Source organism: Phacochoerus africanus, chromosome 16 (genome assembly GCF_016906955.1).
Source record: "Phacochoerus africanus isolate WHEZ1 chromosome 16, ROS_Pafr_v1, whole genome shotgun sequence".
Taxonomy (NCBI): Eukaryota; Metazoa; Chordata; class Mammalia; order Artiodactyla; family Suidae; genus Phacochoerus; species Phacochoerus africanus.
In genome coordinates this window covers 11,386,758-11,398,805 of record NC_062559.1, presented here as the reverse complement: position 1 = coordinate 11,398,805, position 12,048 = coordinate 11,386,758, and the positions used below count along the sequence as shown (strand labels likewise).

The 12,048-nt window shown below is 41.8% G+C and overlaps 1 protein-coding gene across 1 annotated transcript in view; it reads left to right on the top strand.

The window, feature by feature from the left end:
- The window catches only part of AKR1D1 (aldo-keto reductase family 1 member D1), a 46,025-nt gene extending 41,543 nt beyond the window's left edge, over positions 1-4,482 (top strand). The window contains exons 8-9 of the mRNA XM_047763211.1: positions 250-332; positions 3,023-4,482. Of these exons, the coding sequence (XP_047619167.1) occupies positions 250-332; positions 3,023-3,065 (126 nt within the window). The 3' untranslated portion in view covers positions 3,066-4,482. The remainder of the gene's footprint in view (positions 1-249; positions 333-3,022) is intronic.
- Positions 4,483-12,048: the final 7,566 nt, after the last annotated feature.

Below are 12,048 nucleotides of genomic sequence, written 5' to 3'. Positions count from 1 at the left end.
GTTCTGAACCCATATTGTTCCTGAGCATATGAAATTTCTTGCAAGATGTCTTAAAGACAAAGGGCAGAGGAATTACAGCTCCACGTGGGTGCAGTGGCTGCCCAGCACATGCCCAACTCCTCTTAGACATTTGCAGAGATGTTCACAGATCTTTGAATGGCTCACACTGTTGGCCGCACTCACCCTAGTCCCAAGCTTAACCCGTCTTCTATTATAATAAATGTCTGTGTTTTATTCCTATCATTTCAGATCTTTGACTTTTCTCTTACTGAAGATGAAATGAAGGACATTGAAGCCTTGAATAAAAATGTTCGCTTCGTGGAAATGCTCATGTGAGTTCTGGGGGATCGTTAATCAGGTACTGCCCAGTGGTGCTGGATTAAGAGTTAACCAACAGGGCTCTTATGAACTGGGACCATGTCCACCAAAGCACAAGGGGCAGTGGGCAGGATGTTCTGAATTAGAACAAATATACATTTTTCTTTAAAAGGCGGTATCTGGCATTTATGACACTCTTACGGCTTAGGTGAAGGCATCAGAGGCTAAAGACTTTGAGCAGAATTAAGTTGTAGTGTTCATATGTTAATACAACAGCCGCACAGATATTCAAGCAACATATTTATTTCTTCCTTAAATATCAAAGTTAGGGAGTTCCCGCTGTGGCTCAGTGGTAATGAACCGGACTAGTATTCATGAGGACATGAGTTCGATCCCTGACCTCGATCAGTGGATTAAAGATCCAGGGTTGCTGTGAGCTGTGGTGTAGGTCGTAGATGCAGCTTGGATCCTGCGTTGCTGTGGTGTAGGCCAGCAGCTACAGCTCCGATTTGACCCCTAGCCTGGGAACATCCATATGCTGAGGGTGCAGCCCTAAAAAGAAATAAGAAATAATCAAAGTGAGTACAAATTAGAGCAGAGTTGCCAACAAGAAAAATTCCTGGGAGAGATATGAGAACAAAGCAGAAAGAGAACCAAGTTGGAAGCCAAGAACCTTGAGTTTTAAGACAAATATTTGCCTATGAGATTAGGAGCTTCTGGGTGCACCTGTTGCCTGACATCCCATGAGCAAAATTCCTCACATTCCTTCAGAGAGTGGCTAAATTTAGCTATCAACTGAAGTGATCCTTTATTTTCTAGCTATTATAAGGCCTTTAAAATAAAAAAGAAAATAGTTCACATATATATATACACACATACATATTTGTATACATAACATACCCATATTTTTTTCTTCTTAATAATTCTTCATTAGTGTTTCCAGTTCTTGAAATCACCTGGATAGTAAGCTGCTTTTTACGGTCCTCTAAGTGAGCATTTAGAAAATGCTCCTCAAGATGGTTCATACAGTTTGGACACTTACCTTATTGGTCCCACTCTTTTTCATGAGTCAGAAAGTGCTGATGATGCTAATACCATATATCTGATTCAGTTTCTGAATTAATAAAACAGCTTCCTGATGTGCATTTGCGGAGGGAAAAAAAAATTACTTGACATCAAAAAGCACCACCTACCCTCAAAAACAAAAAAGTAAACACAAATGCAGAACCAACAAACACAGGTTGATTTATGGCTCTTAAAGAGAAACTGTCTATCAAATATCATTAAATTAAACAGAGTAAGAGATAGTCAATCCAGTAATGTGCTGATGTTTTTTACAGTTGGTGACATCATTTGGTTTTACATTTGACATTTTTAATAACTAAGTCTAGCAACACTGGGGAAATAACTCATCATACCAGATAATAACTGGAAAAAGCATTGAGGAGAAACAAAGATTAGGCCCCACTGATCAAATAGGGATGCTGTGCCTTGAATCTTCTGTTTCTCATCCAATTGATTCTTTTTTTTTTTTTTTTTTGAAATAGATTTATTAGGATAGGTTGCTTGTGAGAGATGAAAGCAGGCAGGCATGGAAGCTCTGCCCATCCAGTTGATTCTTGATTCAACTCTTTTGGTTTTATTTTATATTTTAATTTAAAGCTCATGATGGAATTCCTGTTGTGGCTCAATGGAAATGAGCTCGACTGTATTGATGAGGATGCAGGTTCCCTTCCTGGCCTCACTCAGTGGGTCAGGGATCCTGCAATACTGTGAGCCATGGTGTAGGTGGCAGACGTGGCTCAGATCCCACGTTGCTGTGACATAGGCCGGCAGCTGCAGCTGTGACTGCACCGTGAGCCAGGAAACTTCCATATGCCGTGGGTCTAAAAATTAAAAAAAAAAAAAATTTAAAAATGAAACTCATAGTGTTTGCAGAGAATAAAGCCTAGGTATGTTCCAGGGCACACACACACACACTCCAGTCCTTTTATGGACTGTTTGACCATTGTTATTTAAGAGACAGATTCCCCTCTTCCTTAAATAACTGTTGTTATTTAAGCGATAGATTCCCCTCTTCCTCTTCCCCCTCCCTCTCCTCCTCCCCTCCTCTTTTTCCTTCTTCCTCCTCCTCTTCTTCCCCTCCTCCTCCCCCTCCTTCTTCCTCTTCCTCTCCCTCTCCATCTCTCTCTCCTTCTCCTTTTCCTTCTTCTTCTCCATCATCACCATCATGGAAACTTACTGTGCCAGTCATCATCTTTCTAGATCTCGACATTCAGCTCTCAGGGGAACTAGTGATACTGATTGAAAATAGAGTTTTGAAGAAAAATGCTTATATGGATTATTGACATGGGAGGCAGCTTATATCAAGAGAGCAAAAGGAAGGAGTTGGGACAAGGTGTGTCAAGTAGGCAGGTATTGCTCACCTCCTGTGATTTTGTCCTTAACAAAATGTTAATATGGAGACTACCAGCCTTCCCCTACACACACACACACACACACACACAGCGGGGGGGCTCTCTAAGGGTTCAGTAAAAGGTATGAGCTTGAAGGAAACCAGGGGATGAGAGTGGGTGAGAAACAGAGATGGTGTGAGTAAGAGAAAGCGGGAGTAGTCAGTGGAATGATCGAAGAGTGCTAGTAACACATACAACGTGCAACACTTGAAGTGAATGTTTTCCCTTTGGGGGGATCATTTTGGCAGGTGGCGTGACCATCCGGAATACCCATTTCACGATGAATACTAACTTCAGAGGGCTCCGCACCAGATATGTGCCTGGACTTTGGGCTGGGTGGTCCCCCCAGCTATGCAAACGAAAGGGCTTTACTCTCCTGAGATGAAGTGGAGATGACGATACCCTTAATCATTCTTCATTATGTCCAGTTCTCGAAATGGAAATTTGTGTAATGTAAGTGACTTTGACTTAGCTATATGGGAAGGGGTTAAATCTGTTAAAATAATTGTTGGAAATTATCAGCTACTATTTTATTAAATCAGGGTCTTCTGGGTTTCAGACAGAAAAAACATTAGGCCTTAGAAGTATATGAAGATAAATAACCCATGAATCTGGGTACTGCCATGAGGAGTCTAAATTCTTTAGCAGTTCACAGGGCAACAAAGAGGATAGAGAGCTGGATCAATGCCAGTGTGCTGGCAATGGCCTTGGTGGTTTGGACCATTGACTGAAATACAGACACAGCCAAGGTAAGATCCATGTACGCATTATTCACAAGGAAGTGATTTGCTGCACCTTGAGTAAAGAGAGTGGGCTGAGTGTAGGAAAGTCTTCATAAAGCTAATGAAACACCCCAGCAGACAACAAAGTCCCACTGATTTGGTTGTTGTTTGTTTCCATCCAGTGTGTGTCTGTAGGATTTACCCAGCTTGAGGGATAGACAATTGCTGGTTCTCTCTTACATGCATCAACGAGCCTGCGCTTCAGCGAACTAGTGACCCATGCTAACAGGCTTGTCACTCTTGTCCCCGTTTATTATATGACCACCATTTTGCAAAGTGGCTCGAAACAACCAGCATGCACATAACTGAATTTTGAGAAAGTAGCAAGTTTAAAAGAACCCTGATGATTTTACCGTATTAAATTTTTAAGTGAATAAAAAGATTATTATAATTCCATATTGGAGATGTACCTATTTTCAATTCAACCAGAGCAGTAAATTTTATTCATTCACTGTCATAGGGCAAGAGAGCTCTTCAGAACTTCAAAACAGGGAGATCCTGTTGTGGCTCAGTGGTTAACGAACCTGACTAGTACTGTGAGGACTCAGGTTCGATCCCTGGCCTCCCTTAGTGGGTTAAGGATCTGGTGTTGCTGTGAGCTGTGGTGTAGTTGCAAATGCAGCTTGGATCTGGCATAGGACCCAGCTACAGCTGACCCCAAGCCTGGAAACCTCCATATGCTTCAGGTGTGGCCCTAAAAAAAACGAAAAACAAAACCCCTCAAAACAAACTTGTATTTATCCAAAACCAATTGCTTATTGATAATCTTCCATTACCTGAAAACATACATCTCTGAGAAATTATCATTTAAAAAATTGATCTCTACTTATTGTTCCCACTAATTGTAATATTAATACTTACAATGCTATCCTCTGGAAAATATTTTGTTCACAAGAAATAATAAAATATAATGATTTATTCTACTACATGCATCTCCCTTTTGTTGCTTGGGGGTGAAGGAAATAATCTGAATTCATTTAAAGACTTTGGATTGAATTCCCGGTGTGCATTTAACTCTGAGAAGATAGAGAAGAAAAAGGGTACTGTAGTGAAAGAACAGAAACTTGGAGTTCCCTCTGTGGTGCAGTAGGTTAAGAATCCAACTGTAGTGGTTCAGGTCACTGCGGAGTTGCAGGTTTGATCCCCAGCCCAGCACAGTGGGTTAAGGATCCAGCATTGGTGCATCTGCTGCAGTTGTAGCTCAGCTTCACTCCCTGGGCCAGGAACTTCTATATGCTTCAGGTGTGGTCATAAACAAACAAAAACCGCAAACTCACAGTCCTTATTGTCAAATATTTCAGGCGCTTGTGTGGAGGGGGGACCACACCTATAAAAGCATTTTTAAAAAATAGGCATTGGAAAAGAATCCCACTATTGGTCAAGGAAAATGTATACATATATTTCTTTTCTTCTTCTTCTTCTTCTTCTTCTTCTTCTTCTTTTTTTCACTTTTTAGGGCCGCACCTGTGGCATATGGAAGTTCCCAGGCTAGGGGTTGAGTTGGAGCTGTAGCCTGCCAGCCTACACCACAGCCACAACAACTCAGGATCTGAGCCGCATCTGCAACCTGCACCACAGCTTTGGATCCTTAACCCTGAGTGAGGCCAGGGATTGACCCTGCATCTTCATGGGTACTAGTTGGGTTCTTTTCTGCCACGCCGCAATGGGAACTCCCGTATACATATATTTCTAAAGCTTGGAAGAGGGAGAGGAGACGGAGACAGTGGAAAAAGCGTGGGAGACGGGAAACAGGAAGAGCAAGAAGGAGAGATGGTCTGCATGCGCTCGTGCATGTCACCTCACCCTTCGCTCTCACTCCCCTCAAGCTTCCCATTTCTTCGGGGATAAATTATATCCCCCCCAAATTCACACGTTGAAGTCCTAGCCCCCAGTACTTCAGAATGTAACCTTATTTAGAAGTGCGGTCACTGCCTATGTGGTTGGGTAAGATGAGGCCATAGTGGAGTAGAGTGGATCCTAATCCACTACGACTGGTGTCCTTATAAAAAACGGACACTTGGACGCAGATAACACAGGGAGGGCACCATGTGCAGACAGGCGGAGATCAGGCTGATGCTTTTCTGAGTATAGAACCCCAAAGACAGCCAGCAAACCACCGGAAGCTAGGGGAGAGGCCTGGACCAGTGTCCCTCACAGACTCAGAAGGAACCCACCCTGCTGTCATCTTGACCTCAGACTTAGGGCCTCCAGAACTGCAAGACAGTAAATTTCTGTTAAGCCACCCAGTTTGTGGCACTTTGTTACAGCAGCCGAAGCAAACAAATACACTATCCCTCAGGCAAGATCTCCGCCTCTCAAGCTGACCTCGGCAATAAAAATGGCCTGACTTAGTCAGTGCTTTTTCTGAGCTCAGGTATTGATGACCAGTATTTTTGACCTTCTTGGGGACTTTCGCAAACCCAGAGATATTTGTTAACCCAAATCAATCTCTTTCCGCATCCAGAGGCCTCTAATAGAGTATGAAGTACGTCAATACTTACATAACCTGCCTGGAAAAGGAGAGAGGCCGACAGCCTACCCACTGATCCATAAAAATCCAGGGACTGGAGCAACAAGCACTTTCTGCTCCAGCCTGCAGAGCGTTTTTTGTTTGCTCATTGCTGATCATTCTCCCTGGAGGACCTCCCTCGGGCACCGTCTCCCACTGTGCATAGTGACACAGAGGGTATTGGAAGAGGCCGTGAGAGACACATAGGCGCCCATCGCATGTCTGCAGGCTTCTGCAATGCAATGTGTGGCACACTTTCTGACCACAGTTAAGGGAATTTAAAAGACTGAGCTAAATTATAGTTCCCAGGCTTGATATGTCTCTGGAATCCCCGTAAAATTTCAAGCTTTCACTGGTGGCTTCAATTTCTGACCAGTGCAGACTAGTAACTAAATCCTGATATCTTCTGGAGCCCTGGTCCTAGAATGTGAATCTTCCCTAAATCGAAACTGTAGCCATCATGCGTCTCCCTCCAGATACCAAATCCCCAAGTTCTCACTTTACTTGGCTAGGGCAGGAGGTAGGGAGGGATAGATAATTGCTTTTAATTATAGTCTCCTTCTAGGCATTGATGTTTTGGCTAGTTTGAGAGCTGAGATGCAGAGCATGATGGGAGAGAATAGCAGTGTTCTTGACAAAAGTACACTGACCTTTGTAGGCCCCCCTTACATCTGGCTATGGGTAACTCTTCCCGCAAAGACTATGTGGCGTCCTTAGAAGAAAGGGGTCCCCTTTAATCCTGTCTTGTGGGGTCATCAGGAAGAGAGAGAATTGCTAAAGGGCTTGGAGCCAGTAGCCTTCATTGAATTCCCGCTGAGGGCCACATGGAGGTCCGGGAGGAACGGCCTTACCAGGAGCTGGTGGAAATGATTGAACATATTATTTTAACTGCATTGCTATTTGATAATATACTTTGAGCATCTTCGAATCGATATCCATAGATAAGAGTATTTAGGAGTTTTTTGTGTATACTCTTGAATTAGTTTCGATTATCAAATTGGGCTCCTTTCAATATTGAAAAGAGAGAGAAAATTTTTCTTTCACACCCTTCACTCTAGAACAAATTAAACGAAATTTAAAGTATTTGTTTCTTGGGAGTTGCCGTCGTGGCTGAGCAGAAACGAATCTGACTGGCATCCTTGATCCCTGGCCTCGCTCAGTGGGTTAAGATCTAGCATTGCCATGAGCTGTGGTGTAGGTTGCAGACACAGCTAAGATCTGGTGTTGCTGTGGCTGTGGTGTAGGCCAGGGGCTATGGCTCTGGTAGGACTGTAGAACCTCCTATGGAGCCTGGGAACCTCCATATGCCCCAGGTACGGCCCTAAAAAAGACAAACAAAATTTTTTTTTTTGTTTCTTAAAATGCTGGTGAAATCTCTCTGAGAATTGCTTCTCTGTCAATAAGGAGCCAGTACATCTTCCGTTTTATCTCAGATCAATCTTGCAAATTTATCTTCTTCTGAAATGTATCAATGTCATAGATTTAGCAAATGGAGATACGGTTGTTCATTTAGTCACAAAGTTTTTGTGTGTGTGCCACTCTGGTAGCCTCTATCCTAGGCAGTTAGGCTATTTCAGTAAACAAAGCAAAAGTCCCTGAGCTTGCACGTAAGCCTCTACTTTTCCAATTCCTTTAATTTTCCTAGATGTGTTGTTATTTCCCTCTTTCCAATCTTATTTTGTAAGTCTATATCCTTGTTTTTTTCCTATTAATTAGTGATTTATCAGGTTATTTTTGCTTTTTCCTAGATTTCATTTACAGTAAACTTCCCGAGGAAAAGAAAATTCATTATTTCTGCTGTTTTTCTGTTTCTTAATTCATTAATATCTCACTCATTTTCCTTACTTGATCTCTTAGCTATTTTTTACAGCTTGTCCATAGACTTCTGACTTCTTAGGTTGAGTGCCTATTTCATTTATTTTTATTTTTCTTGTATAGTAATATAAACATCAAATATAATGAATTTTCCTCTGAGCACTGTTTTAGTTAAGATTTCATAAGTCATTTCTAGATAATCTGACTTTGGGTTTTGCTTTCTTCTTTAATTAATAGTTGTTTATCATAGTTCCTGTCTTCTACAGAAGAAATTTGTTTTAAATTGTATTTCCAGAAATTTAAACAGACTTTTAGTATCATTACTTATAAATGGAGTATATATAGTTGTATTCTCATAATTCCACCATCAAGAACATATATGAGAAAAAAAAGAGTCCCTGTTTTACTTTAATTTCTAGTGTTAGAGTTTTTTCCCCCCTCTAGCTTTTATATTCTGCATTTAATCACGCTGAGCTCAGTTATCATCAGTCAATGTTTTCAATATTTCATGGGCTTGTGACAAGAAACATTCTATTTTAAAGTATTGAGTTGGATATAATGGACAGATAATCCCGTGTTCTACATTTTTATCATTTAGTATTAGAAAAGCTATTTCGAGTGAGTGGATCTTTCTTTTAAAGCAGTGGGGACAGTTTTGTGCCACCCTCCCCCAAGGGACATTTGGCAAGGTCTAGAGCATTTTGGGTTGTTACAACTAGTGAGGATGGAGAGAGTAGTATTGGCATTGAGGAGGAAGAGGCCAGGGATGCTGCTAAACAGCCTGCAAAGCACAGAACAGCTCCCACAATGAGGAATTATCTGGGCCAAAACATCAATAGTGCTGAGGTTGAGAAACTCTGCTAACAGAAGAGTCTTTCTTGAGAGATATTAAATTTTGCTGATTCCTAATGCCATCATTTCAATTCATTGCATATAACTGAAAACTAATCCATTTAGGCTCATATTTATAGTGCTTGAAGTAAATTGTCCATCTTTTATAATTCATCTGTTTTTTTTTCTTATGTATTTTATCTTTTCTCAGATTGTTAAACTCATAATGAATTCCACGCTTTTCATATTTAAATTTAAAGGACACAGGCAAATGAGCCCCAACGAAAATGAGTTCATGCAGGAAATAGAAGTTATAAATTATTTCCCCAGTATGAGTCAAGAGAAAATTGCTCTGATAAATAACAGACTGCCATTAAAAGATAGAAGCAGTCAGAGAGATTAGATTATTGCTGGTAGTATACTTTCCTTCTCAAATTTCTTGAAATAACTGAGCAGAGGGCCAATTAAAGAGACCAAATTCAAAGCACCTTTAAAATAAAGAAATGGTACCATCACTGACCCAAAAATCCTTAAGGTTAGAAAGCTGAAGAAATTCGATTGACAAAGAAATAACTGTAGATAGCTGTAACCCAGCATACTTACAGGAAACAACTGCTGCAAAGACAATAGCAACTTTAGACATGCTTCAAAGTTAGAGTCAAAAAAAAACAAGTAGAAGTTCCCATGACCTCACATTCTGGCAGGGCTCTTCCCTCCATATACACAGTTCTGAGGGGCTGCCAATGGCCATGTTTGTTCTTTAGGCTGCAACCTATGTCCTTCTAATCAAAGTGCATGCTGTCCCGGAAGAGAGCAGGTAACACAATATTGAGATCAAAGCAAGAGTTCATAGCCTGGGAAACTTAAAAACAAATAAACAAACAGAGTCAGGATTGGAAAAAGAGCAAAACTGATTTTGGCATTTACTTCCAGGATAAATCTATGGAGTGGGCAAGGGGAGAAGACAAGACAGCAGAAAGAGGAAACGGCGGGGGGGGGGGGTCCCCGCTGTAGTGCAGCGGAAAGGAATCTGACTAGTATCCATGAGGACACAGGTTTGATCCCTGGCCTCACTCAGTGGATTAAGGATTCGGCGTTGCTGCAAGCTGTGATGTAGGTCACAGGAGAAAGGGGGATTAAAGGTTACCCTTGGCTATGTAAGAACCAATGTATTATAACTGAAAGAGAACCAATTTTACCACCTTCAAACATTCTCCTTTGGCACAAGAATTATTTGAGCTGAAGGCAATTGAGAAGAAACAGATATAGAAAAGATCTCTGCCCTCCGCGTCTTTGCCTAAAAGGAGAACATAGATTTACAAAGGTGTCCCTCCTCCCCTTTCTACCTGGAAGGACAAAAGTTAATGGCTAGGCACAACTTAGATCCTTATCAGTCTGGAAATGGCACCAGAGGAATTTACATAACAAATTTTGCTAACTAGACCTTATCTTCTGTTAGTATCCGTAATTTGTCTTCCCACAATTTGCTCCCATAGAGACTCAAAGTTCTTTTCCTTTGTCTTGTCACTTCTCTAAAAATGTATTGTCCCTTTGTTAGGAAGCTATGTAAGACCAAGTTCTAACCAAGCCTTTGAGTTACTCATTTCTGGGGACTCCTATGCATTACATGCATCTACATATGTATTTATAAACATCTCTTTCTCTCTTGATAATTTGTCTTTTGTCAGTCCAATTTATGGGCTCCAGCTGGAGAACCTAAGATGGGTAGACAAAGACATCTGCGCTCTCCTGTAAGACTTTGTCAGGTAGAAGCTCCTCGAGTCCTCCTAATAAGGGAGGCAAAGATGCCAATGACATGAACAGTTGCCATGGAAACCATTTGTCTCCTCATGCCAACTCCACCTGCCTTCTGGGCAAGGAGCCCCTGAAAGAAGACTTAAACAGCAGGGTGAAGTATGGACAACTGAGGAGGACAAGCAGCACACAGTTTATACCAGCCAACTGTAAGGAAGAGGGCACCTGGGCTTTGCCTACATTGGCCTGGAGCCGTTGGTAGTCTAGGAGGCAGAACCAGATAACTAGGAGGCTCCAAATGCACTGCCAATGTTCAAAATTCCAGGAGCATTCTTCAAAGGTATGTGGCATAAAGGACTGCCTTTATGTCATCAGTCACAGCGGCACCTGACTTAGCACCATCAATTTCCAACTCCATTCCCAGGATTTTTAACTAGAAACTGCATTCTGGCGTTCCCGTCATGGCTCAGTGGTAACAAATCCGACTAGTATCCATGAGGACTCAGGTTCAAGATCCCTAGCCTTGTTTAGTGAGTTAAGGATCCAGCGTTGCTGTGAGCTGCAGTGTAGGTCTCAGACTTGGCTCAGATCTGGCATTGCTGTGGCTGTGGCGAAGGCCAGCAGTTACAGCTCTGGTTCAGCCTGGGAACGTCCATATGCCCAGGGTGTGGCCCTAAAAAGACAAAAAATGAAAGAAAGAAAGAAAGAAAGAAAGAAAGAAAGAAAGAAAGAAAGAAAGAAAGAAAGAAAGAAAGAAAGAAAGAAGAAAGAAAGAAGAAAGAAAGAAAGAAAGAAAGAAAGAAAGAAAGAAAAGAAAGAAAGAAAGAAAGAAAGAAAGAAAGAAAGAAAGGAAGGAAGGAAGGAAGGAAGGAAGGAAGGAAGGAAGGAAGAAAGGAAGAAAGAAAGGAAGGAAGGAAAGAAACTGCATTCTGACCAGTAGTAGACGCCGCCAGGAATGCCTCACACATACGTCCTTTGGGATAAGTCCCCCTAAAGACAGATTTCTAACTGAGGAATGTAAAAGAACAGCTCCATGCTAATACCTGATGACCCTACACGCATCCACACAGGCAAAGCTTGACCCGAAGCGGATCTGAGTCTTGGCCAAACATCCTGAATCCTCTTAAAACAAGAGTGCTGGAGGCTTGTGCGGAGCGGCTACCAGGCCGTTTTTCATTCACTTCTCTATTTTCCAAGGAGGAGAGTGCAACGAGGCAATGTCTCATCTTCTCCCTGATGAGGTCTGAGACTTCTGTCTTAGCCCCTGTGGTCCACCTAGAGACCAAACCTAGCAGGGCTAAGTGCTTAGTGCCTTAACAGCCACATAGCAGGGGCCTCTCAGCAGCAGGATGGACCATTGTTCGTGGTGCAATCATCTGGACCCTTTTGTTTCGGTGCTGCTCTGCTCCAGAGACTGAAGGAAGGAGATTATCATTATCATAGGGACACAGAAACTGAAAAAAGAGATTATGGCTATAGTTAGAAAAAAAGTCATAAAATTACTTAGATTTCAACAATGATTCTCTCCAAAGGATGCTGCTGGTACATAATTATATGTCTTTGTTTCTTTAACTGATCAATA